Source organism: Populus alba, chromosome 11 (assembly GCF_005239225.2).
Source record: "Populus alba chromosome 11, ASM523922v2, whole genome shotgun sequence".
Classification (NCBI taxonomy): Eukaryota; Viridiplantae; Streptophyta; class Magnoliopsida; order Malpighiales; family Salicaceae; genus Populus; species Populus alba.
The window spans coordinates 22,255,197-22,281,557 of record NC_133294.1 but is presented as its reverse complement, the minus strand read 5'-3'; the positions used below and the strand labels follow the sequence as shown (position 1 = coordinate 22,281,557).

The window sequence follows — 26,361 nt, the reverse complement described above, 5'->3', positions numbered from 1 at the left end:
TAGGGTTCAAACAAGAAATTAAAGGTTTACTGTAGATACCGATCATTGCCCGTCAACTTACAATCTATAAATCCAAAAACACAGTTTATTGAAATTTCGATGACTAGATTGTCATTGCCCATGTAATAGAGCAGGAAAATCTAAGCAAGCCAATGGTACAACACAAGTATAGTCAACTTCGTGTCTTGTCATACAAGTTGGCTATGATCCGCGTTTTGGAAATTTGATCATGGTTGAAACGTCACCATCTTCTCCATATGTGGGGCAAAAGAATTTCACAAACAAGCACGTTAAGAACTATATAAATAAGGGAGCCTCTAGCACCTTTCTGTGTGCACAAAAGATTATCAGAATCATGAACTCTCCTAGTTCTTTGATGATCCCTTTCCTAGTTATCTTTCTGTTTTCATTCTCAAGGTTAGCTTCAGCTGACCGTCATGAGGATTTTCTTCAATGCCTTGAGTCTCAAAACTTTAACTCCATTTCTAAGGTCATTTACACACCAATCAACTCCTCATATTCATCAGTCTTGCAGTTTTCCATACGAAACCTCAGGTTCAACACAAGTGAAACCCCGAAACCACTTGTTATTGTTACAGCTTTGAATGTAGCTCACATACAAGCTACCATTATGTGTTCCCAAAAACATGGCCTGGAAATTAGGGTTCGAAGTGGTGGCCATGACTATGAGGGTCTCTCCTATGTTGCGGTTGTAGTACCCTTTGTGGTCATTGATCTAATCAATATGCGAACAGTTACTGTTGATGCTGCAAGTAAAACTGCATGGATTCAAACTGGGGCCACTCTAGGCGAAGTTTACTACGGAATCGCGGAGAAAAGTAGAACTCTTGCCTTCCCAGCAGGTGTTTGCCCTACAGTGGGGTCTGGTGGGCACATTAGCGGAGGAGGAACTAGCATGATCATGCGTAAATATGGCATCGCTGTAGATCATATAATCGATGCACAAGTAATCGACGTTAAAGGCAGAATCCTTGATAGAGCATCAATGGGAGAAGATCTATTTTGGGCTATTCGAGGTGGTGGAGGTAATACCTTTGGAGTAGTTGTTGCATGGAAACTAGAATTGGTTCCAGTTCCAGCTAGTGTGACAGTATTCAATGTCACAAGAATACTAACAAAACAAGATGCATCAAAACTCATTCATCGATGGCAATATGCGATCAAAAAGTTCGACGATGATTTGTTCTCAAGAATTTTCATATGGGGAGCGAACTCTAATCAAGAAGGAAAGATAATGATACAAGCCGCATTCACTTCCTTGTTTCTTGGTGGAGTCGATAGGCTTCTTTCGTTGATGCAAGAGAGCTTTCCCGAGCTTGGTTTGGTGAAAGAAGATTGCATTGAAATGAGTTGGATCGAGTCTACGGTTTACGCTGCTCAATTTCCCCGAAATTCATCCTTGGATGTGTTGCTTAGCAGGATTCCTCGATATTCCAACACCTTTTTCAAAGGAAAAAGTGACTTTGTTAGGGAACCAATACCTGAAATTGCATTGGATGGAATATGGGAAAGGCTCAGCCAAGTCGATGACCAATTGGCTGAATTGCAATTTACTGCCTTCGGAGGAAAAATGGATGAAATTGCAGAGTCCAGCACTCCCTTTCCTCATAGAGCCGGAACTCTATACCAAATTCACTATGCAATCAACTGGAATGAAGAAGGCATTGAGGCATATGCTAAGTATACAAGTTGGATCAGAGAGCTTTACAGCTACATGGCTCCTTATGTTTCGAAAAACCCCCGACGAGCATATGTCAACTATAGAGATCTTGACCTCGGGGTGGACAACCTAGGCAACACAAGTTATAAACAAGCAAGCATTTGGGGTATCAAATATTTCAAGAACAACTTCGACCGGTTGGTGCATGTGAAGACTGCAGTTGACGCTGCTAATTTCTTCAGAAATGAACAAAGCATTCCTCCTCTTTCATCTTGGTAATGGTACATTCTAAAAGATTGCTGAGTATTTATAGATATAAGATATGATTTGTAATAAAAGATGTGCTTATCGTATGTAAAAGAATTACTTTGTATCGTGTTGTGCCATGAGATGTGTACTTGTCATAAAAGATTACTGCATATATTCTAATGAAGATTATGTGTGAATAAATAAATAAAATAAAGATTTACTTTGTATTTCATTACTTCATATTACGGGAGCCTATACGCTTCTCTTCAATGAAAATTCGAAATCCTCCCCTTTACCCTTAGGGTTTAAAGGGTGTCAGTTTTATCCCATAAGTTTGGTTTATATCAATTTGGACCTTGGTTTCAATTTTCTCCTTCATCCATTCACGTCTGCAATAATAGGAAAATATGTGAACAGCATAATGGAGGAGTAGTCCCTAGCAGAAATTAGGGCCTTTTCTGTTTCAGTTTCATACAATGATTTAAGTTGTCATTTTTAACTCTAAGTGTGTGTTTGTATTTGAGGTGGAGGTTGAGATTTAGGTGTGGGACCCATTAAAAAGTAAAAATAAAAAAAAATAGTTTTTTGTGGTTGAGGTTTGTGCATAAATGGGTTGTACCCAATCACAACCTCAACCACAAAAGCAAAAACAAACACACCCTAAATGGGCTATCAGGCAAATAATTGATTACGAAGCGGTAGTTTACATGTCTGTGCAACGGCTACGGATCATATCAAAATAAATTTTGAATATAATAAAAAATATTCATGTTATGAATAATTATTTAATATTATTATTTAAATTACTTCAGGGTTAATTTAAAAAAAAATTACTTGATTTTTTATTTAACTTGAATTTAAAATTAAACTATATAAAATTTACCTTAATATAATTCAATTGAATTGGTCAATCCAAAAACAAACTTAAACAATCGATAAAAGAAATTATAATGATAAAATTGATAAAAAAAAATCTCTTGATTTATTTTTTTATCTTGTTTAAATTTAAAATTAAATCATGTAAGAGTTGTTTTAATATAATCAAGTCACTTGATTTATACAAAAATAACCAAGGTAATTTTTAAAAAAAATCAATTCAGATAAAAAAAATATTGTATTGAAAAAAAAAAACAATTACTTTTTACAAAAATATATGTGGCACGTTTGAAGCAGGTGAGTTGATATTGGTACACATCTAGGGTTCGGCATTTCGAAGCGCATCATCTAGCAATCATACGCCAAGATGACACAAATCTTGAAAATATAATGACTATGTTTAGTACTATGATATATGAGATATTTTAAAAAATATTTTTTATTTAAAAATATTTTAATTTTTTTTCTTATTTTTCATTTGAATTTGTGACCGTTTATTTATAATATTGTTATTTATATGTGTTATTTTATCAAAACAAATTTAAAAAATATATATGTAGTGAGGTAGAAAACATGTTTTAAATTATTAATAGGTTGTCTGTGTTAGAGAATAATATAAATTATATTCTAAAATCTCACTTAATTACTTAAACTATTAGGTTGAGATGATTCTTTGACATAATATCAGAGCTTTAATGACCAAACGATCACGAGTTCGAATCTCATCATCTCCTATTTATTTGATAAAAATTAAATACATGATAATATAAACCTTAAACTATTAGATTAAAATGGTTTTTTCATAGTATGTTATTGCCTACTTAGTTTATTTTATTTTTACACATGCATTTTGAGAAATTAAATAAAATGATTAATTAATTATTTAAGAAATTAATTAATATCGGTAATTATGACACGTAAGGGCTAAATTGATAGATTGAGGATTGCACTGAAATAACTGCGATTAGAAATAACAAGCAATTGACCAAAGTACACTGATAATAGTTTTCCAATCAGCAGCTGAGGCCAAGTGGATACTTTGTCTTTGGCCCAGTAAAGTAAACATAGGAAAGATTGAAACTTTTGAGAGAGGAGAAAACAGAGAACAATAAAACCTCTCATAAACCCCAAACAATGAAGAAAGATCAAAGCTTTAGCATACTGCAACGTTCTGTCTCTCGACAAACTTGTCTTTGATAAGGTAAATTGTTCATCTTTCATTTTATGTTGCCTTTTCTTTGATGCTACACAAAGTTCGTTTCTTTGTAAGAGAAGGATTTGACGATATGGGTTAGGACTAAGCTTGCAAAGATTTCACCTTTGCTATGTTTGTGTCTGTGCTTTTTTTTCAATTGACATGAAATAAGAACATTGTTTGCTGGGTTGGTTCTGTTTTGTCTGTTGTGATGGAATTTATAGCTTAAGCTTAGTACAATGTTTTCTCATTGCTGTTGAATTGTTTTACTTGTGTTGTTTTGGGCATTTCAAGTCTAGTTTTAATCTTAAATTGAGGATGATGAAGATAATGGACTTTTCTCTGTTGTTTCTGCCCTTAAACTTGGGGAGATACAAGGCAAGTAACTTGCTCTTTGAGATGCTCCTCCCACCCTTTTCTATATTCAGTTTCAATGGCTAATCTCATGTCAATTAAAATTTGACAAATCATTGTGGCAAGTTTACCCTCATTATTTAGTGAGTTATGAGGTGTTGATCCTCTTGTTTTTTGTAAAGATCCCCAAACCTGAACCCGACTGTGGCTACAACATTGAATTATCTTAATTTGAAACCTAACATTGTTACCAATTTTGTTAACTGCCCTTTCCGGTTTGAATGGTATGTTAGGTGATTGGTGCCAGTTTATTAACCAATAATTAGCATCCCTTCAAATCTGTTAAATTTCAGTTTGTGCTGGCTAACATGTTTTGCTATTACTAGGATCATAAATGTGTCGCAGAGCTCAAGGAGAACCTGCTCACAGTATGCCAAGAGAAAGGGCATAAAAGATGATCTGAGAGTTCTTTTGGGAGAGCAAGCACACAATGTGATTCTCTTGGTCTCTCAACAAGTTGTTAATCTTCCACACCAGCTTTTTTCACCTTTTTATGATGCTGTGTTTGATGAAGTCTCATGGGCTATAGAAGATGAGGTTAGATGAAATATGGGATGGGTGAGCTTAATAAATATCTCTTTCTGTACATGCAAGAGAGAACTTTTCCTGTCTAGCTAACTTCTTGTTTGTTTATTTGAAGCCAACGGAGGAGCTCCAGAATTCATTCCTCTTTAAGTCATATCTACTACTTAGCAAAATTTAAAAGGTTTGCTTGCCCCAGATTCTTCCTCCAGCTCTCTCTCTTTGTGCCTCCATTACCTTTTACTTAAATCAACACTCATCTATCATGACCAGCACAAGAATGCAGACAAGAAAAACAGGTTAAGTATTGATTGTGAGGAAGCAATTATATACGTTAAGCCTGAAGATGAAATTTTTCACGAGGTATATATTCTTTTTGACATCTATAATAGCGTCATGCCTCTTCTCTTTTTACTGATTGTTTCCTATATATCACATTTCAGCTCTGTTCATGGTCCTTCAACTTTCCTTATCACGACGAGCAGGTTACAGCTCATGAGGCAAGTAGTAATTTGCTATTATATCTCGAAAGGGGTTATGTTGGTGATTGTATTTCAGAGTCAACTTCAAACTGAATGCTAGTGATTTTGAACTTAAAGATAGAACCAGTGGAACTCCTGTTAGTAAAATTTATGTTTTAAACTCTTGCCTTCATTTCCTCGCATAGTTGTTTACAGCATTCTTTTGCTCAAGTTCCCTGGATGGAAAAACCTCTAAATGCCACTATGTCACCGTAGACAAACCTCCATTTGTTTTTGTTGTGCTGTGTAGACGACCAAGTCTTTTGGCAGTGCATTATTGCTTCCCCTGGAAATTTACTTGTGATGGCTTTAAAAATAAAAATGTTTGCTAATTTTTACAGCTAAAAAATTACCAGCCAATGGAATTGGTAGTGGCTGTTGAGGCAGACAAAATTTCTACATTCCGAGAGCAGCTTCATTCATTGATTGATGAGCCCTGAATTCCTATTAAAGGTGCATTACATTTAATTAAACATGTCCTTTATTCATTATCATTATTTTCTTATCTTCTGATGCTGGTGACCAAAAAAAAAAAAAGCAAAATCAATTCCAATGCTTGATCTTAATTATGTGTAGGTATCTCAGGTTCCTAGTTTTGATTTCTTCCCAGCTGTAAACAATTTTGTAGACTCAACTCTTCTTCAACCTTGTTTACCGACAAGTTTATAGGAATTTTGTTTCAGATAGGCAGGATGACATTTGTTGTTGTGTTTTGAACACGTTGTGTTATTACTCTCTTTTATACAGTTTTCCCATTTCTCGTTACACTTCTCGGCCACAAACTGAACAGTATAAATGTTTTACAGCAAAGAGGCATGTCTGAACACTACAAGGGCAATGAACCTCATGTTTGAACAACATAAATTCCATGTTTTATACACAGTGCCCTTGGAGAGAAGCAAATCCCAAGTCTTTTATATGTGCACTTTCTGCAGAACTTTAAAGAAATCTGAAGGCACCAGAAACATATCCATCATGACCTCTAAGGCGCCATGGTCAGAGCGCACACAAACATTCGACCATGGCTTTGAGCGTTGACTGGATCTTTGCAATTACTGGTCATGGGCTCACATGACTGGATGTGCTTTCAGAATTCAACGGCCGGTGGCCATATATATGAGAGCGCTGGGGAGTCAAAGACACCGAGGACAATGGCCATGTATACTGAGAGCACGTGGCGATCAATTCTCAGCATGGGAATTCTAGTGAACCTGTCACGTATATATTCTAGGCAGCCTTAACTAGGAAGATAAATATTTTGCATAAGCCCTATTCTTTTCTAATTAATTGAAATCACTAAAGTTATCAAAATTGTATTGACGAGTCGTTACCAGGTAACTAACCAACATCAAGCTTGGTGGTTTTATTTTAAACTGTTTAGAAGTTAATATAATCAAAATTGATTGATTGGGATAAACTCAAATGAGACTTGATAGGATTAATTTCAAAAAAAATTAATAAATTATTTACAATAACATAAAAATAATATCGTTTAGAAGTTGAAACTTCTAGATTAACCGAGTAGATTTTTTTTTTTGGTTGTAGTAGATTTTTTTTCCCTTTAAATTTGTTTTTTTTTTTTAATCATGTCTTCATATTTTGCTTTGGCTTTATAAACTTTTCAATATACTATTATCTTAAAAACAAACTATGCTTAATATTACTAATTATTACTACCGATTAATCATTGAAGCGAAACAAATTAAATCAAGAGTAACTGCAAGGTTGAGTAATGAGGTAGTAAAATATAGCAGCCGCCATGCATGCAAAGTAACGGTTTATAGAGAACAAATGGGAAACCCTAGCTAGCTTGCAGCTAAAGAATAGTTGAGTGCTCCCCAATAATTAGGAGTTGGTTACTACATCTTCCACCCATAATCCCCCCCTTAATCTCCTACAAATACTCTAACTTCCCACTCCCCCACTCCTCTCCCTCTCCCCCTCTCTCTCACTCACACAGTTAACAATATTCAGCAAGTCTTCAACTTTTCAAGCTGTTTGCCTCTGTGTCCTGTTAGGTGTTAGTTTGATAAGGTTTGTTAGCGAGTGACTTTAGGTCTACCTGAATTCAAAAAGACAATATTATATCTACAAGTATCTTAATCTCAGGTACCGTATCTTTCTGTTTCTTTATCTCTTAATGTCTTGTGGATTTCCTTTTATATTTAGTATTTGTCTTTCTTAAGTATCTTACATTTGTCTTTTGTCCCATGATTTTGTCTGTATAATATTATCTTCCTTTGATCTTTTCTAAGCTGTTAGCTTCTTGGCTTTCTTCTTCAGCTTCTATCAATTCTTCTCTGTGTTTTTTTTTTTTTTTCCTATGCGCAAATGGGTTATGCTTCTCCACGCTATTTCTTCTTGTCATTTCATGTGTCTTCTTGTTGTTCGAACTCGAGATCTCTGAAGATGAGGAGGACATGGATCTATGTTCTAGTTGAGCTATAGGCTTGTTCGCCGGCCTATTTGTCTTCCTTTCACTCAAGAATTTGTTGGGTTTTTTTTATTATTGATTGCAATAACTAGCAGCACTCAAGCTTAGTAATTAGTACTAATTGTTGAAGTTAATGACAACTGATACATTTATCATGAATGATAGCCATAATTCAGATAAGTAACTGCTTTTTGTTGGCTTTTGTACTCTAATTAGTATAGACTTTCTGTTTAGCTTATGATTTCCCAAATTCTGATGGAGTTTGTGATCTTTTTTCTTTTCTAGATTCTATCTTCCATGGCTCTAAGCTTTTGTCCAAACTTGGGCTCATCGCTTCAGCATCACAGCCTTCAAGAGTTTACAGAATATCCACAAGGCGACATGGAGATGGGAAATGATCAGCTCTTTGCTTGCAATGACAACATGATGTTTTCAGATGCTTTCATCAACCCTTTGTATGAGGTTGAGGAGCAGCTAGTTTACTCGGATAGCTACACCGATCTCCTCCCATACTTCTCTTCTCCTTCAGATAACATAATCTCTCTCTCCCCCGAAATCTTTCCTCTCCAAGATTTTGAGTCCTACCACTACCCGAAACGCCCAAAAACCTACACAGATCATTTCAACTCAACTTTTGAACCGAATTTCTTCGAAGGATATGCTCCGAATCCCAATCCAGGACTCCCAGAATTATTTCCAGAAATCTCAGCCCCGGAACCTAAGTTTCAGGTTCCAATAACCTTTAATGTTGGGAGGACTGATCAGAGTGTGATGAATTCAAAGAAACCAAGTACTGGAGTGAGCTTGTCTACACAGAGCATCGCTGCGCGTGAGAGGAGAAGGAAGATAACCGAGAAGACACGGGAGCTTGGAAAGTTTATTCCTGGTGGGCATAAGATGAACACTGCAGAGATGTTCCAAGCTGCTTCCAAGTATGTCAAGTTCTTGCAGGCTCAAATTGGAATTCTTGAACTCATGGGGTCAACTCAGGTAAAATCTCATTCTCTTTCAAATTTCTTGGCAGGTACTGAAAATGTTCTTCAGATTTAGAACCTTTGTGTTAAATAAATGTTACAGGAAAACAAAGGGCCAATGCACACACAGGAACTTCAAACTCTCCTTGTAACGTCTCCAACAATTCAAGAGAAGTTGTACTCAGAAGAGAAATGCTTGGTTCCAAGAGATTTTGTCCAAACCATTGCTAACGATTGTCAAATCCAATCAAAACCCTTGATCATTGAGGAGATTGATCAGTTGTTGGGGGATCAATTGCTTGGATAGTTGATAGCAGTTGGATCAGTCAAGGGTGCATTTTTTGTGTGCTTTTTTGCTCATGTCTAAGTAGAATCTGTTGATAATTTTTTTTCCAGCTCTAATTATCTTCAGTTTAGTTGTTAATTGCTAACTTTCCTTGTTGTAATGTTAGCAATAGGTGCTGACTGTCAATCTTCCTTCTAGTTTTAGGTCCTAATTTTATCAATTTCTTGTAAATTTCTTGTTTTCATGAAATGTATTGATTAATTTCCTTTATTTAAAGAGTTTTCCTTTAATTGATGTAAAATATTAATAATGTTGATGTTGATGATTGACCACAATTATAAATACATAAGTTGTGTATATGATTAAAAAAAATACTAATTATTGAAAAAATACGTTAGCTATATTAATAATAACAATATATTTAATACAAAATATCATAACAAGTATTCATAATTATCATTATCAAATCTTGTTTGGAAATGGATTAAATTATAAAGTTCAGATAAATTATTTTTATTAAAATTACATTATTTTTTTAATTTATCAAGTTTGTTAGATTAACCGAGTTTTACTATATAAATATTTATTTATTAAACTTGAAATTCTAGTTAATCTTCAAATCACAAATTTTTTATTATTAAATCTGATTGAGTTTAATAATTATAGTTTGATTCATGCAAATAAATTTATTAATGATGAAAGACAAATCAAATTTGTAAAGTCAATAAAAACATGATCAGTTTAATAAAATTTCAATCTTTTCTAATTAAACATAAAGCCTGATACAAATTAAGTTATGCATCACAGATTTTCTAAGTTAACTTTTATAAACCAAAGTCTCAATGATGTGTAAACAAGAATCATATTGTAAGAATTTTTGTTAATAAGAATGCTCAAAACTTCAGTTTTTTTTTTTAATGGAAACAGTGTTATAAAATTATCGCGTCATGTATCAAAAACTAAATTGATATTTTTTTTTTTTTTGTTATAATATCATTGAATATTTTTTTAATCCACTAAAACTATGTCCAACTCTCTAATTTACTTGTATCGAGTCTATAGAAGAATATTTTACTTCACCTAAATCATTTAAGGTTTGAATTTTTGTTTAAATATTTGACCCAAAACAAATTGATGAGATACATTTGTCCTCTCCCTGGCATGGTAACCACCAAATTTGGCACCACAAATTCAAATAATAAACCTTCTAAAACTTCCACATTGCAAATGCGTGCAAACCGCTTGAAATTTTGGATATCTATCTGACTTTCAGAGACTTCTCTCAACTTCTTTCATGGCTTCTCCACGTTTTCTCCTTCTGTTCACAACATTATCACTCACAGTTTCTTCAGCAATCTCAGGATCCGTAGTAGAAGACCTTGCAAACTTGCAACCCCCATCAGATTTCAACACCACAATCATGAAAAACTGTCAACACAATCCTTCTCTCAGATACTGCAACTCCTCTTCTATGGACCTGAAAGAAATCTTCAAGTTCACCATTGTTGCAAGCCATCTTTGCAATGAGTCAAAGAATCCAAATTGTGTCCATTCTTTCGACCACATAGACCTGCGAAACAGGCCGAAGATGGCACCTCTCTACCTGTCATACAGTTTCTTTTGGAAATACTGCCCTTTAACCGTTCTTTCCATTGATTTGTCAAACATTTCTTTAAAGGGTAGTTTTCCTAAAGAAGTTATATGTTGTGACCAAATCCAGGCTCTTGATTTGAGCCTTAATGGCCTTACTGGCGAATTCCCAATCGAGAGCTTTGCTCCTCTTACCAACCTTACATTTCTCAACCTGTCATATAATTATTTTTCAGAGAGTAAAATCTCAGATTCTCAGTTTTTCAAAAGGTTTAATGATTCAAGTTTTATTCATTCTGGTATCCTTCCAAGTGACAGGAACTATACAATCAAGGCCATACTTTTACTAGTTGGATTTCCAATCTCTGTGATTCTAATGGCGGTTTGCTTTGGATGGCTGTGTTTTCAAAGGCCGGATTACTTACCAAGAATGTTTCAAAGAAAGCACAAGTTTACACCGTCAATGCTAAGGGCAGCAACCAACGGGTTTTCAAGAAAAAACCAGATGGTCAGAAGTGAAGGAGTAGAAATTTATAAGGGAACTTTGCGAGACAGTACTCAAGTCAGGATTGAAATTTACAGGGGTTGCATTTCAAGGGAGAAACGCAAGGAATTTGTTGAGGAGTGCAAGGTTCTTGTTGAACTATGCCACAAGAACTTAGTTCAAGTATTAGGTTGGTGCAGAACCAGAAATCAGAGAGCCATTGTTACTGAATGGACAGATGGAGAGACTATTGAGATGTGGCTATCAGGTTCAGCTCCTCCATGGAAGCAAAGGTTGAAGATACTAATTGGGGTGGTGGACGGCATGCGTTATTTGCAGGAAAATTGGCCTGAAGTGGTGTATGATCTCAGGATAAACAGTGTGTTGCTCGCGGACAATCATGAGCCAATCCTTTCAAGGTTTCAGGTTGGAGATCAATACAGCAACAACAAAAGTATGTGCTCTCCTATTCATAGCTATCCCTTATTTCTCTTGTTTTTGTATGGTTTGCTTGACTGATATCTAATTTTCTTGGTGCTTCAGAAATTCACAAGTTTGGAATATTTCTGCTAGAGATCATAACAAATAGGAGGTCACAGGAATTTGAGAGAGGTGAGGCTGGATTGATTGAGCATGTCAGAGATAATTATCCTGAAAACTTGCACAAAGTGATTGATGCAAGAATGAAATTGCCAGAAAATATGTTTGATCAAGCTAAACATGGAATAGAACTGGGATTGATGTGCACTGACCAATCAATCAGCAAACATCCAAGCCTGAATCAGATATCCCATATGATAAACAAAGTCTATGAGTCTTGCCTGGAATTAGCGCCCCAGAACCATAAAAGATCTCATGGAGATGGAGGTAAAGGACACAAACATGTTCAATGAAGATGATCTGATAACATCTTGGATCTTAATTACTAGTTTCAATTATATTACAGATTCTATAAGCTGCAAAATTTGCAAGTGACTATGTGTTAGAACTCAAGTGTATCGTATATATTCTTTGAAAGCAGATGCATTTGCTATTGTTTTTTAATGATTATATTGCAATAAAACATGGAAGATGCAACCTCAGCTCTCGAACCATTACAAGAATAGGCATCTTTTCGTTTGTTTGATGAAAAGTTTCCACAGGAAAAAACAAGATGAACAAAGTAAGCAGCAGAAACAGCAGAAACCCAGACCTAAAAGATCTGAAACTGGTGATACAGTCAAAGAACATCACATGTAGCAGTCAATGGATCGAACACACACCTATGGTCTTGAAGATGACTTCCTCGTGACTGCAGTTGTAGGAAAGGATTCTAGCAATGGCGAGTCCAGACTCTAGTCATGAGATGCAGATTGCCCAAACCAGCTGCAAAGTAGCATAACCACCAAGGTTCAATTCACCAAACCACATTAGCATCCCAAAGTACAAGTTATCAAGCCACACAACCTTTTGATAGCACCCCTAGGCAGACTGAGAAATAATTAAGCAGTAAATAAATGGCTACTAGCTGTTCAATCTCAAGATTTCTATTCGATCATCTGGAGTCTTCATTTTATCTTTGGCTAAGACCTAGGAGGCTGCTTGCCGGAGGTGAAAAATCTACTAGCGAGGTTAACATGGGCTGCTATTCTGCTGTTATTGCAGGCATACTTTATTAGCTCGGCCTAGCTAAGCAGGTTAACATGGAAAACCAATTATTTGAAGCTTAAGAGTTTTAAATTAAACTAAAAAATATTAATTTGATGAAATATAATAGTTGATCCAACCAAATTTGAGTTTGGATAACTTGAATGATTTAAAAAAAAAAAAACTGATCAGATCAACTTCAATGATTTTTAAAAAAAATAATAAAACAATATTATTTTGACTAAAATAATTAACCCAGATTAACTTAATTATCCATGGATTAACAGTGACCTATTGCTTCCCTAAACTAGATCTGTTGCAAGTATGCACTGGGCAATTCTAGTCCTGTTTCCTATTGTCAGCTATAAACTCTCTACAAATAAACAACACAGATGAAGTAGAAGTTCTTTCATTACTCAGAACCCCCAGCTGGTCAGGAATGCCTGATATTTCTAAAATCTTAGTAATTATTTGAAAGTTTGTCATAACTTTCTTAGCAAAAATGCATCTACAACGTAGTGGAATTTATATTGAGCCTTCAAATGCAGAGAAATCGAGTCCCTCAATACATATAAACATTGATTATTTCGACGAAACAGCGAGAAAATTGAACGAAATATCATAATCATTCCTTGTGGTGGAACAAATGAATATTATAACTATTTTGGGCACTGAAAATATTAAATTTCAAGGAGATAAGAACTTGAAGTTCAAACTCCTTGGCGGCCAGGTCAGTTTCTGACTGTAATTAAGAGTCACTGTTGGCTGCAGTAGAGCATCTCTAATGGTGTTATCTTAGTTATAAATGAGTATTTGGAATGTTTTTTATTTAAAAATATATTAAAATAATATTTTTTTTATTTTTAAAAAATTATTTTTGATATAGCATATTAGAATAATATTAAAAATATCAAAAAAAATAAAAAATTTCAAAAACACTTTTAAAATACAAACAAAAACAAACAGGACGTGCAAAAGTTTAGCTTGTTATTCTTTAATTCAACATTCAATTTCCAGCAGCAAGTTCATTCCATTTTCCAGCAGCAAGTTCATTATCATTTTCCAGCAGGAGGCTACTTACACCCACCCAAAAACGCTAAGCTGGTGATACACCATTCTATCTAGCAGTCAAAGGAACACAAAAATCTTGAAATATCCAGTGTTCTGTATTAAAAACATTTAGCAGACTCTAAATTAACCAGCCCATCTCGGATCAGCTATTATACTCTTGAAGGTGACTTCCTCACCCAACAATGGCAGGAATGAATTTGGTCAGTTCACCAAGCCAGAATCAAAGATAGCTATCAAAGCACCTGTCTCCAGCCCGTCAATTCATTAAGCCAAATTAGAATCCCAAATTACAGGCTTTCATGCTGCAGTAGCACCCCCTTGACCAACTGAGAAACAAGCAGTGAATAAATGTTTGTCAGTTTCTTTCACGGAGGTCACAGTATACCAATCGATTTTGCGAGTTGAAAACAAAGCAGAACTTTAAAGCATGTCATGGCAATGATAACATCTTAGATATTGTAATTAAACTGATGAGAAGAAGCTGCAGACATCTTTTTAAGAGGATTTCAAACTCGTTAAAAATGTAGAAAAAATAAGTTCACCATCTAATCTCAAATGGTTTAAGTTACAGACATTTGTTTCTATAGGAGTAGGTACTCACCATTTGCAACAATTTAAAGCTCGAGAAATTATTTTCATTTGATTATCCCAGGTCGATTGGCTTGAACTTTGGATCTGGCCTTAATGACTCTCTTCGGAATATCAGTTGTTAAAGCATACATCTTCACAGCAAATAGCTCCTTGGGAAGTCCCTTTTGTTCCTGATTAAGCCAATGAAAGTAATCAAATGAACAACATCAATGCAAAGTCTCTTTGGTGTGCAGTAGAAGCAGCAATTCACTCTCGAAATCTCTGCTCAACCATCAGGATTTTTTATTTTATATTTAGCTAGGACCTCGGATACTGCTAACTAGAGGTGAAAACTTTGCTAGTCAGGTCACATGGCTTCAGGGAGAGAGGAGAGCTCTCGAACACGAATCTGATTTTATTTTTTTTCCCCTACTCAAAACTCAAATTGGTAAATTACTCAATTAAAAATAATAAAAATAAATCTCAAATTTTAGTAAATACAAGTACAGCTATAAAGTTCTGTATTACACATAGATTAAAAATCAGTTACAATAATGATTGATGCGGCTAGTAGAGGACAGCTAACCAGAAATATGTGCTGACCCATACTGTCAGGTCCAAAAATGGGCTGCCAAATTGCAGTTCTGCACTGGGCATTTCTAGTGCAATTTTTGATCATCAATCCTCTAATATCTGTTGGGGTGCAACTTAAAGCATTGCATCATTACTTGTTTGTGCCCCAACTTAAAGCTCACGAGCTATTTCCCCACCTAAACTAACAACAAGAAACTTCATCTGTGGTGCAGGGATGCAAATAGACTGTTTTATCAAACTAACTGTCTAAGAGTCCCTTTGGGAACACATTCTCACATTGCTACACTTTTTGCAATGAAGCTGAATTGAGTAGGAAGAGTAGAGAATATTGATAGAAAGCCATATAAGGTGAACTAGTACAAGCACCTTTAGTTGTCTATTTCAAGTTAAAATGCATAGAAGCTAACCCTTGATTTGTAGAGATGCAATCCACACCGACTAAAGAGCCCCTTGAAGTATGAATCAGACCTGGTTATGCTTCGATCATCTTTGTCCAACACAAATCCTGAAAACATGCAGTTTGAGTTCAGAAGTCAATAACATTAGATCCTTGCAGCAACTGCAACTACACTTTTCTTTATGGACATCAAGCACTTCGAAGGTTTCAGAATCATCTTAAATTGAAAGTGGGCCAATACATTTTTTCACTATGAAATAGAAGGAAGCAAAGTACCACTTCTTGCAAGATTCTCCTTCAAGACAAAAAATCCACCAGGTTTGAGGCCAATCTGCAATCAGCATGAAAATTAAAGAAATGACAGTACATACTATGGAAATGTAAGCTCTCACCCCCAAAATGCAACCCCAGCCACCTAGATGGTGGAAGTCAAGAACATCATGTATTTGATAAAGTTACTCGTAAGCAATTAGACTTTTTAACTTCAAGATTTTCTTTCTAATTAATGATAGATGTAAATCTTACTAGTTTTTTATAGTACATGTTATAATTTTCTTGGAAAAAATGGCAACTACAAAATTGGTAAAATACAAAATAAACACTCGAAATAAGAGAAATGCAGTCCTTAATGAACACACAAGGACAAGTCATGTTATTTCAACAAAACAATCAAAAATTCAAGAAAATATCATAATCATTCCTTGTAGATGAATAAATGTACACTATAACTGTTTGGGTATTTAAAATATTAAACTCAAGGCCAACATTGATTTACCTTAGCCCTATTGAAAAATGACACAAAGTCATCATCTGTGAGATGCCCAATACACCACTGAACCCAGATAACATCATATCTTCCTACATCTGGTGTAAATTCCTAAAGGCAAAGGCAAGCAAACTTCATTTACTGAAGAAAAAAACAAAAGCAAAGAAAAAAATAGTGAAAGGTAAGCTGGGCTATAGCCATTAATTTACAATGCACATTATATTCAACCTTTTAAATGTACTTTTCGAATGTAGTGTGACTAGGAAAATCCTTTCAATGTATAATATACTGTAGGAAAGAAATAAATTTGGAAAATTATATATTGAAAAAAAAATAACTGATTCATTGTGACTCTGCAAACTAAATTATATTGATTCCAATTTCATCCTAAAGCAAATCAAGCTTTCAAATCAATCTAAAAGTGTGTTACCTGAAGGGGGACGCAATAAAAATTAGTGGCCTTGTGCTCATCCAATGCCATATGATTTTCCTGGACCAAGCTTTCACGGGCAGCATCAAGGAAATGCGACACTGGCTCAAGAAGATCAACCTGGAAAGTGAATGAAAAGATTAATGAGCTGCATCAGGATTTATAGTTTTAGAAAGGCACAAACAACTCATAGTTCATACATCTAGTAATATACATGGACATAAGGATCAATGGTCTTACCTCATTGAAATACCTTATGAGAAGATTCTTGGTGATTCTCCCAATACCAGAACCACAATCTGCAGAGTTTCAACTTTAGAGTACTGACAAGTGATGTGCATGGCCAATAATTAATCTGATTAAGATTCATGATCTTGAAATAGTAGTTAAAACTTTTTTAAGAATTAAATGATATCTGACACAATAGAATCCAATGACCAAGATGCAGCTTCAAAGTGTGTTATACGGGCACTACATACAGAGACTTTTGTTTTCCTAGCGAGCCAACACATAGTAGCATCAATATTCAGTGACAATTGCTATCATAATGATACCATTATAAATGTCAAAAGTGATACATGAGCTTCATTAGCATCTAGAAACAATTCTTACTCGAAAACTAGTCATGATTCTGTAGCACACCAACTAATCTAAACGCTCTATTCACTTCCCTTTCGTATATGAAACTTTCCCAAATGCTAAATGTAAATAGACAGCCTTGTAAGCAAAATTCAGCTTCACCCACCTAAATAAATACTAGAATCATTAAAAATATGTGTTTCGCATATAAAACATGTTCCCATCACCAAATGACAGTGAAAAAACTCAAAAGTTTGCTACTTTAAATTCAATACTCAATAACACAGTGAAAAAGAATACCAAGAGCAACAAGATGCCTGTCAATTCCTCCGTCAACAAACAGTTCAGCTAAAAGGGTCTGTAGAAACCCTTCACTTCCCTTCACATCAGCATCATTCACATGCCCATATCCACCTAACACTCCATTCACTGATGCCTCCACACCCTTCAAACCAAACCACAAAAAGTCCAAAACTTTATTAAAAACAACAAAAGCCCACTTTAATATCTGCATCAAACTTCCATTTTTTTTTTCAATTGGGTCCTCAAAAACACACCCATACACTTCAAAAAAACAAAACTTTTAACAGAAAACAGCAAAAACCCATTATATTACTCTCATCAATCTTTCATCTTTCTCAATTGGGAGCTCAAAAAACACAAATAAAGAAACAAACAAACAAACTTACTTCCCAATAAGCAACACCATCACGGTACCATTGAGTCTTCTTGTTAGTGTCTCCAGTGTGTTCTAACCACATTTCATCTGGATTTTTGAATTCACGGCCATCGGAATCTGTGCCCGCAGCTTCCATTGGAGACTGTATGGCAGCTGCTGTGTAGTGCTTGTGGAATCTCGTGGGATGGCAGTAAATTGTGGTTTGGAGGGAAAGATGGGATTTTTTATAGGGTTTTTGGGTATAGCATAAAGGTCCAAATCTATACGGATGAGTGTTAATTAGGTGCATTATTCAATTCAATCCATGACTTTTTCTTTTTTTCTTTTTTAAATTCAATCCATGTAAGGGAGTCATAAACAATAATTTTTTGGTATGCCGTTTTTTAGTCCTTATAGTTTTCATAACTTCTTACTTTAGCTCTCAAAGGTTTGAGAGTCTTTGGATTTATCTCTATTGAAAAGGTATCTTCTTGGAGAATTAACAAATTTTTCTTTGTAAACCAAAAACTTAACTCCTTTACATCTTTTCCATCAATGTTTGATGCTATTTTCAATTTTTTATGCAATAAATTGAAGTATCTTGAAGAAGATTTGATGTGATCTGGTTTTAAAATGTGATTATATTAGATGTAAGGATCAAATTGATAAATGTTTGATGTATTAAGGATAAAATTGATAATGTAAATTGCTTTAGGACAAAATTGAGATTATCACCATGCATTAGGTATTAAAATGAGGTTTTTCCTTCTTTCAATTACTACATCCTATAAGATTATGAGTCGAAAATAATTTTTTTTGTCTTCCATGTGAATTGAAGTATTTTAGCATGTAATTATGTGTTGAAGATGAAATTGCAGTAAATTGTTAGATGATTGACATTCATGCTTGTTTCAGTAAAGGTTATTTAGTGTTTTTATTTGCGTTTCAAAAATGTATTTGGCATAAAAAAATCTTTTATTTTCTGTCTTGTAGGAAAACCATGAACACACTATAAGTCTTATGAAATCAGTGAACTGTTTTGTACGAAATTCCACCACGCAATCAAGATACCCACAATCAGGTGCCAAGAGTAGAAGTAGCAAGCCATCAACTAGTTATTACTAGCCTTTGTTTTCTTTTTCTTTTTCTTTTTTTTTTTTTTTTTTTTTTTTGATTTACGTGGGTGTCCGGACCAGCTTGCGCGCACCACGACTAATCACACGGCTCACTGAACATCCTGCAAACCCAGTAAGCATGTAAGGCACCGCAGGGGTGACAGGCGTGCATGGTGAGATTTGAACCCAGGATACAGAGGAAAGGAACAAGTCCCTTTAACCGCTGGGCCGAGACCTCAAGTGCTGGCTTTTGTTTTCTTATTACATGGAGGTGAGGCCAAAACCGAGACAGGCTTTGTACTGAGGTAAGTTCTTCTGATTCAAGTACTGATTGATAAGAGACACTGCAAAATATAGAAGATACAATGTGAGGCATGTTCATCAATGCTTCTTACAATTTAGGAGAGCAAATGGCGACAATTTATGCGTCGCGGATGATAAATTTTTGGATTTTGTCTACTAATTTATTCTGTCATCTTTAAGATTGTGGTCTGAGTCTGACTTATGATAAGCAAACATGAAAAAGGGATGCTTAAACATACAAAGTTTAGGGATTTAGGTGGGTTTCATGGTTATGAACAGCTTATTGTGAATACACTATAACCGGATCATGTGCAAAGCCTAAGCAAGCTTATTTATGGACTAGTATAATAGAGTTAAGCTCAAGAAAAGACTGAACCATACTGATGATTAGTCGGACAGAAAAACTCGTAGCTTTTTATATGCCTTGTTGAATTAGGTTTAAATTCGGTCATGAGATTATACAGGCTTAGTTCTATAGAGAATTGATTGTCCATAACTAGTCAGTGTTGGAAAGTCCTTCAAACTAGTCTTAAAAGGATGAAACTAGTGGCAAGGATGATGTTCTTTGATTCGGTTTTGTTATTTTCTTTTTATTTTCTGGATTTCCATTTTGAATTTGAATTTTATGTTGTTTCTTCTATTTGATTCTTTTAAGGTTCAGCCATTGACATATTTAAGTATGAATGAGGGCTTTAGTTGTTTGAGATTCTTTTGTGCTTGTTTTCTTCGGCTGCGTCAAGTTATTTCCTGGAATTTACAAACGAAGAGTTTACGATGAACATCATGGGATTTAGATAACACAAGTGACTAACCTAGTCTAGAGTATATTCTTGTTTGTTTTGATGAAAAATATGTGACTATGACTACTTAGGTGCTTGCATATGTGAAACCAATATGAAGATATGCAGCTCTGTGATGAAAGTCCTGCCAGGTTCATCAACTCCATTGAATTTTATCCTGCAACATAATCAGAACGTATTGGACCAGTTCTTGAGCAAGATTCCTGGAGCTTGCAACATCGAAGTTGGATTCCCTGTCTCTACAAGTGTCAACTGTGATGCGTAAGTATATTATTGCTACCTTATAGGTTCCATTGATTCTCCTCACAGCTTGTGCACCCACTGATAACTAGCAAATGATCAATTGGGCCCTGGTGATTTGCTTATGCTTTGATTTTGGTTTTGCAGGATTCACTTGGATTTCTTACAGTGGATCGAAGTCGGGCAGTGACAGAGGAGTTTCTAGGAGAGTTGAAATTTACTGCTAGTTGAATAAACACTTTAAGGCAATGCATGTGGTCTGTAGCCAGACCCTACTTTGTTTCTCAATAATCATGCGATTTGATACCATAACAAGTTGGCTTTTTAGATTCAGATTTCATCCTTTTCATTTCTTCTTCTGCTTCCTCTTATGATCTTGTTATCTGCTGAACTTCAAATTTTGACATATTGCAAGGCATGCATTGCAGTGTTGTGCTATAATATAACTAGATCAAACCAAAAATATACTGACATTCTTGTAGTTCCATTCTGCTCTTCAGATCCAGCTATCTGACATGGCCCTAAAGACCAAGCCCAATGACAGCCACAATTGTCCATTTATTACTGACATCAAAAGAAATGCTGGCATTTGCAGACCAGCCCACAATTCAATAGCTTCGAAACCCACAAGATCAATGTTAGGAAAAATTAAGTTACAAACAAGAAACCAATAAATTATTCTCATACTTAGCTGCTTGAGGTAGCATGTTGTTCGTGATGAGGATTTGCATACTTTGCATCAGGTGAACAGAGGGAAAAGGATGGATCACTCAGTCAAATCAATTTATGATCAACGAAGTAAGGACATATACGAGTTGCGTGGTAACAAAAATAGTGACTTCATTTCAGTACAATAACCAATTACCAAGGAATTTCCTGGCCATCCCAAGCAAAAAACTTGCCATTATCATGGCTCTTTGCATTATTAATGATGCTTAAGAGCTGCTGCACTGAAAACTCTTTGGTGAAAAGCTTGCCATCGGGGACATTTCTCTGAAATGGCTTAGAGAGATCTGTGTCTACCGTGCCTGGGTGCAAAAGGATGCATATTATTGGATCCCTTTTTCGCGCAAACTCCACCGACACAGTTTTTGTCACTGCTACCATCAGCCAACAGAAGTATTACCACAAGAGAGATTCAAATAATGATTGCTTTAATGTGTATGTTTTAGCATGGGACGAAACAATAACAAAAGCTAAACGAGACTATTACCACCCAAAACAGATTTATGCATGCATGCACACCAAGATACCATGCTTCCACGCCCTAGTATTATTCATTCACTTCATGTGAATATGCATATTCTTAAAGGACTGCTGATCAAAGTGATTCTAAGACATTACTTAACTGAATTATATTAGTCAGAGGAAAGTGAAGACTGGAAAGTGTACTGATTTTTTTTTCTTTTTATGATTTTTAGGGTGGAATGGACAAGATGAAGGAGGTGACATCCAGCAAGGTTTCACAATATTTGAAAGAAGAGCATAGAAATCATAAACCAGGTGACATCCAGCAAAGTTCAACAAAAGTAAATGCCATGCAGGGAATCTTTTAGAATATTTTTCGAAGACCATAGAAATTTTCTTCACAAAGTAATTATTTCTTCACTAGTATTTCCTGCCTCAAAAAGACTTGGCTGGAAAACTTCTGGATATGCCTGTGTTTCAGGACACCAAGCATGTCCTTTGCATAGGCCATCTGTAGCCTGTGCATTGGATGGTCCAAACAAAGAAAAAAGGCATACCTCACATGCATGAATAGTGTCAAATCTTAGGCAACGGTGCCCGTGACAGATTCCTTGCCAAGTTGCACTCAAAAAAGTGTTGAAAGTTGACTTATGAAATATTCCTTGCAGAGGTGAAAATAAACATAAGCCAACATAGATGTCTTCACTAAAGTAACCATGATTCTTCTTGTCATATCTAATTGCAGTACTAGAAAATAAGACAGGTAGGAGCTGAAGCCAAGTTATCACATTCACATAAAACATGCTCAGGATCTGAAAGGACTAACCATGCAGTAATGCAACATTTCATTGCTTGTGGAAATGATTAAGGAACAGTTAAAGATGATAAATTGAAGCCATAAATCAAGAAATGCATGCCAAGGGAACTTTGCGGAAGAAATCATACACTGATTTAGAGCAGCCTTTGAAGATCGATATGAATGCCAACCACCTAGATGATTATCTCCAATTGATCCAACTCTGGCACTTAAATTGGCCACCACTGCAACATCCCTTTCAGTTCCAAAGCCTCCTCCAGCCTTAAGAAGAGGCCACATGTGCTGCAAATGGAAAACAACAATATTTAGCTCCATGTGAATCATTACCCCCTTAGAAGAAACAAAAAGGCAATCGAAAAACCCCTAGTGCAACAACTTTATCATTGCCTGATAATACTAATATCAAATCCGAATGCATCTCTTCAAGGTGAACACTGTTAAGGAGTTTCTGTGCCTGTAATAATTATTCTTTCAATACTAATAACAATTACTAGTAGTTATAAACAGCACTAGAAAATCAGATGCTTGAGTTTGTTTTCCTTTTCTGTGCTCGATTCATGCATTCATCCAAGGACCAATTTAAAATGAAGACTTCTTTTCTCTCATGAAAGAAAGGTTAAAAGTGATTCTTCCTGCATTTGGCTTTATGTATTGAAAGAAAAAAACTATTGAAAGCTGACTGGCTTTAGTACTTCAATACATTTGATACTTCAGCATTCATAAATATAGCTGATCTTAACCGGAAAAAACAGCTACGCCAAAATGAATGCAGAACTAGGTTCTTCCAAAGACATTTCACACAATATGAATTATCAGTCATTAACTAAAAACAGCATTCCCCGTACCTTGATCGCTAGAATAGGACCCACAGCATTGACCTCATAAGCCAGCATTAAGGATGACCTCTCTACTTTGCTCAATGTTGTTTCTGCACTGGAAACAAAAGAAATCAATTCTTTTGCCTACCTAAGTACAGTGGCTAAAGAAGACTAGCTTCCTGTTTGCTACAATATAATACAATGCTGATGTGAAAGTATACTGCTCAACTTTTATTCCTACCTGGTTGCAACACATTTGGTATTGAGAGGATTCCTGATGCATTAATCAGAAGGTTCAGAGAGCCATATTTCTCCCTTATGAACTTTGCAGATGCCTGAAATACGACATCATATCAGGAAATTCGAAGAAAAAATAAATATAACAGCACTTTCCTTCAGCATGTTGGCTGTTGGCAGTTGGCAGTTAATCAGGGTACACAAGTGTTAATGCACCAGATCATTGCTGTGAAAATGCTAAAGGAAATTCAGAAAAATTTCTGATCTCACAAGAGTCATTCCAACATCAAGCATTTTTGTAAGTTTAAAATAATGATATGGTCATCCCAAAGAATTTCATAAGGCAGGAAGCAGAAAAAACTGAGACAACTGAGTTCAAACGATGACTCAAAACAAAAGGCAGAGGTAAACTTTTCTTCTGGCCTGGACAAAGGCAGGAGATATCAACCAAAAAATGAGCACCAACCTCTATAGTACTTTCAATGGTCAGGTCTAATGGCATAATGTTAAGGCGCTCAGCAAACTTATTTTTCAAATCAACAAGTCCTGTTGCCCCGTTAGGATTTCGGCAAGTAGCAATAACATGCCCTTTGTCATTTTTTTCCAGAAGCTGTTTAACCTGCAGCAGGCAGTAAGCAATTCAAGTTTTGCGCACAGAATTAATAGATAGTGATGAAAATTACAATATGAGTTTATGTCATTTAATTGCCCCAAAAATCAGTTGGCATCAAGAATAGTACTAAATCAACTTATTACATAGTAACTTCTACCTCGGAAGAAAAACGAGAATGGTTATATTCTTAAATAAAGTCTACTACTCATATCCAACGGGATTCTAATAAGAAAACTGTCATAACAACCACACGATAAGCTAATCGGATTGGTCCAACGGGTTTTCAACAAAACAATGACACTAACTAAAGCTGAAAAGGCAATGAAAACTGACATGGAAAATGATTTGGCATTCTTATATTACTCCAAGGATGAATTAATCCACAAAAATTCTCTTCCATAAACAAAAACCAAAAACAGGAAGGCCCTTTTATTGATTATCATGGAAATGGTCCGCATTTCCAATGCCAGATGGAAAATTGAAAAAAAAAAACAAAAAAAAAAAACTAGCAGATCTCTAGAAATTCATTAAGATGATGACAAAAAAACAGAGAGAAACATTAGCAACCAATGTGATAGATATCAATCAATAGACTTAATTATGCATGCAGTTAATTTGATTACGCTAATCAAGAAATCTAAGCTCAATTATTAAGAACCAAATGCCAATCATTTAACTTAAACATTATTCTCCAGATCTTTCTTTACAAAAAAAACACCAACCCATTTTTAGCAGATGCAAGAAACAATTGAAGCAATCAAAAGATAAGAACTTTGCATAAAACAACTAAAGTAAAAGCTTACAAATTCAAGGCCAATTCCTCTAGAAGCTCCTTGAACCATAGAGACCCCACCTTCCCATTTGAGACCAGAAGATGCAAAACAAGCCCTTCTTATTGATCTGAAAGCCAATGGTGTGGCCATGAATGCATGGGACTTTGGAAGCCAAAGCTTCATTCTTCTCTCTTTTTTTAACTGTTTAGAACTGGAAACAGACATCTAAATAGTTCATGTTAATTGAGGCCTTAACTTATATTTTTATCCTTAATTGAGCACTAAAATCAAATTAAATTATCAATTGAGTCCTTATATCAATATTTTGTTAGTATCCTCTTGCACATTTTATGCTATAAAACATTTAGGTATTTTTAAAAAATTATGGTGAAATTTCTTATTAGAAATTGATGACCCAATTGGGAAATCCTAAGGCATATCTGTTACCTAATTGATGAAATATTTTGTATTGGGACCCAATTTAGAGTTGTATGATACATTAGGAACTGATTTGAAGTTTGTGAATATTAATTATTAGTTAGTTAATAGCCTCCTTTCCCGGTGGAAAATATCTTAAATGCACAAAATGAAAAGATTGCAGATTCATAGCCCAGTAGAAATATGGCCCAATATTATTTCACCTAGTATGGGCTTTTATAGACCCAATATTATGAATTGAGCAAGTTGTTAAACCATAACTTTCTCATAACATAAAAGATTTGTTCTTAACTAAAAGATTAAAGTGAAAAGATGTTTTGATGGAGATCTTTAAAATATAATCACAATTACTTCATGTTTTTTAATGCTTTCATAAGCTATAACAATGCCTTTACATTGTTTTTGATGTCGTGTTAAAAAATAATTTAATCCATAATAGAGTTGTCATGAGTTATTTTTATTTATTTTATTTTGTTACGAAGGAGAACATATTACTCTTATATCTATTTTTATTGGTTAAATATAGATGTAATATTATGATGGATTGAGAAAACAACTCACATACCATTGCAAATATCAAATGTAAAGAAAAGAAAATTAAACAAGAAAAAGAAGAAGAAAAAGAAAAAATAAATCATATATGTCAGTAAATTTTACGGCTAACTCGTTCTATCAAAAGAAGGTTTATCTCTCAATCATTTAAGAAAAAAAAAAGAAAATATAAAATTTTTGGGTGAATTTATGTCTTTTTCAAAGCAAAATGAACCATGAATTTATTTATCTAGATATAATTAACCATGTATTAGTGTTATATGTAAAGGAATTAGACTTGTTCATGGTGCCCATAGAATCAAATCTATGGCCAACAAACACCAATGAATTTATTTATGTATTATAATGATGGATTTGAATGCATCAATCGGCCCCACTTCACTCTAATAGAGAGAGGAAAAGATACTTCTTGCTTTCAACAACTTAATTTGGAGGGTTTTTAATTTGTACCACGAATTGACTGATTAAACTTGAGATTTTGACGTAATAGTGGAAGAGGCTTGTTCTCTTTCTTTGCACCAGGGTTCAAACCTTACTATGCACGTCTGTC

General features: G+C 34.9%; 5 protein-coding genes and 2 long non-coding RNA genes across 11 annotated transcripts; 5 read left to right on the top strand and 2 right to left on the bottom strand.

The window, feature by feature from the left end:
* Positions 1 to 229: 229 nt before the first annotated feature.
* On the top strand, positions 230 to 2,162 carry LOC118040809 (tetrahydroberberine oxidase-like). The gene has a single exon (XM_035047859.2). It carries the CDS (start codon positions 230 to 232, stop codon positions 1,958 to 1,960), a length of 1,731 nt encoding a protein of 576 aa, XP_034903750.1. The 3' UTR covers positions 1,961 to 2,162.
* A 1,691-nt stretch (positions 2,163 to 3,853) lies between these two features.
* LOC118040808 (uncharacterized) lies at positions 3,854 to 7,055 on the top strand. Of its 4 annotated transcripts, none has more exons than XR_012171311.1 (7): positions 3,854 to 4,007; positions 4,742 to 4,973; positions 5,056 to 5,121; positions 5,211 to 5,300; positions 5,381 to 5,437; positions 5,800 to 5,911; positions 6,035 to 7,054. It is a non-coding gene; the product is annotated as an uncharacterized lncRNA (long non-coding RNA). The 4 variants fall into 4 exon arrangements; XR_012171312.1 differs by having other exon boundaries at positions 6,265 to 7,051; XR_012171313.1 differs by having other exon boundaries at positions 4,742 to 4,952; positions 5,800 to 7,055.
* An 811-nt stretch (positions 7,056 to 7,866) lies between these two features.
* LOC118040807 (transcription factor bHLH52) lies at positions 7,867 to 9,253 on the top strand. The gene is made up of 2 exons (XM_035047858.2): positions 7,867 to 8,882; positions 8,970 to 9,253. Exons 1-2 carry the CDS (start codon positions 8,190 to 8,192, stop codon positions 9,171 to 9,173), a joined length of 897 nt encoding a protein of 298 aa, XP_034903749.1. The 5' UTR covers positions 7,867 to 8,189; the 3' UTR covers positions 9,174 to 9,253.
* A 1,193-nt stretch (positions 9,254 to 10,446) lies between these two features.
* LOC118040829 (probable serine/threonine-protein kinase PBL12) lies at positions 10,447 to 12,141 on the top strand. Its single transcript, XM_035047875.2, has 2 exons — positions 10,447 to 11,680; positions 11,770 to 12,141. The coding sequence occupies exons 1-2, from the start codon at positions 10,447 to 10,449 to the stop codon at positions 12,117 to 12,119; spliced, it is 1,584 nt and encodes a 527-aa protein (XP_034903766.1). The 3' UTR covers positions 12,120 to 12,141.
* A 1,681-nt stretch (positions 12,142 to 13,822) lies between these two features.
* On the bottom strand, positions 13,823 to 18,252 carry LOC118040806 (alpha N-terminal protein methyltransferase 1). Its single transcript, XM_035047857.2, has 9 exons — positions 17,949 to 18,252; positions 17,560 to 17,704; positions 16,921 to 16,979; positions 16,681 to 16,800; positions 16,260 to 16,361; positions 15,761 to 15,815; positions 15,495 to 15,592; positions 14,525 to 14,684; positions 13,823 to 14,249 (listed from the first exon to the last, which is right to left on the bottom strand). Exons 1-8 carry the CDS (start codon positions 18,225 to 18,227, stop codon positions 14,559 to 14,561), a joined length of 984 nt encoding a protein of 327 aa, XP_034903748.1. The 5' UTR covers positions 18,228 to 18,252; the 3' UTR covers positions 13,823 to 14,249; positions 14,525 to 14,558.
* Positions 18,253 to 19,281: 1,029 nt separating this feature from the next.
* Positions 19,282 to 20,728, top strand: LOC118040805 (uncharacterized). 2 transcript variants are annotated; one of them, XR_004686197.2, is made up of 3 exons: positions 19,282 to 19,337; positions 20,207 to 20,396; positions 20,523 to 20,728. It is a non-coding gene; the product is annotated as an uncharacterized lncRNA (long non-coding RNA). The 2 variants fall into 2 exon arrangements; XR_012171153.1 differs by having other exon boundaries at positions 19,282 to 20,396.
* Positions 20,729 to 20,945: 217 nt separating this feature from the next.
* On the bottom strand, positions 20,946 to 25,028 carry LOC118040804 (uncharacterized). The gene is made up of 6 exons (XM_035047855.2): positions 24,852 to 25,028; positions 23,902 to 24,054; positions 23,440 to 23,533; positions 23,226 to 23,308; positions 22,509 to 22,662; positions 20,946 to 21,472 (listed from the first exon to the last, which is right to left on the bottom strand). The coding sequence occupies exons 1-6, from the start codon at positions 25,002 to 25,004 to the stop codon at positions 21,237 to 21,239; spliced, it is 873 nt and encodes a 290-aa protein (XP_034903746.1). The 5' UTR covers positions 25,005 to 25,028; the 3' UTR covers positions 20,946 to 21,236.
* Between the last annotated feature and the right edge of the window lie 1,333 nt (positions 25,029 to 26,361).

Excerpts from the sequence above, each read along its gene's own strand:
- LOC118040809 (XM_035047859.2), top strand. The coding sequence starts at position 230 with ATGGTTGAAACGTCACCATCTTCTCCATATGTGGGGCAAAAGAATTTC.
- LOC118040807 (XM_035047858.2), top strand. The coding sequence starts at position 8,190 with ATGGCTCTAAGCTTTTGTCCAAACTTGGGCTCATCGCTTCAGCATCAC. Across the intron at positions 8,883-8,969 it reads AACTCATGGGGTCAACTCAG|GAAAACAAAGGGCCAATGCA; the intron begins GTAAAATCTCAT and ends TAAATGTTACAG.
- LOC118040829 (XM_035047875.2), top strand. The coding sequence starts at position 10,447 with ATGGCTTCTCCACGTTTTCTCCTTCTGTTCACAACATTATCACTCACA. Across the intron at positions 11,681-11,769 it reads TCAATACAGCAACAACAAAA|AAATTCACAAGTTTGGAATA; the intron begins GTATGTGCTCTC and ends TTGGTGCTTCAG.
- LOC118040806 (XM_035047857.2), bottom strand. The coding sequence starts at position 18,227 with ATGCACCTAATTAACACTCATCCGTATAGATTTGGACCTTTATGCTAT. Across the intron at positions 16,980-17,559 it reads CAGGCATCTTGTTGCTCTTG|ATTGTGGTTCTGGTATTGGG; the intron begins GTATTCTTTTTC and ends GAAACTCTGCAG. Across the intron at positions 15,593-15,760 it reads GGAGAATCTTGCAAGAAGTG|GATTTGTGTTGGACAAAGAT; the intron begins GTACTTTGCTTC and ends GCATGTTTTCAG.
- LOC118040804 (XM_035047855.2), bottom strand. The coding sequence starts at position 25,004 with ATGAAGCTTTGGCTTCCAAAGTCCCATGCATTCATGGCCACACCATTG. Across the intron at positions 23,534-23,901 it reads CCATTGAAAGTACTATAGAG|GCATCTGCAAAGTTCATAAG; the intron begins GTTGGTGCTCAT and ends GTCGTATTTCAG. Across the intron at positions 23,309-23,439 it reads ACCAAATGTGTTGCAACCAG|AAACAACATTGAGCAAAGTA; the intron begins GTAGGAATAAAA and ends TTTCCAGTGCAG.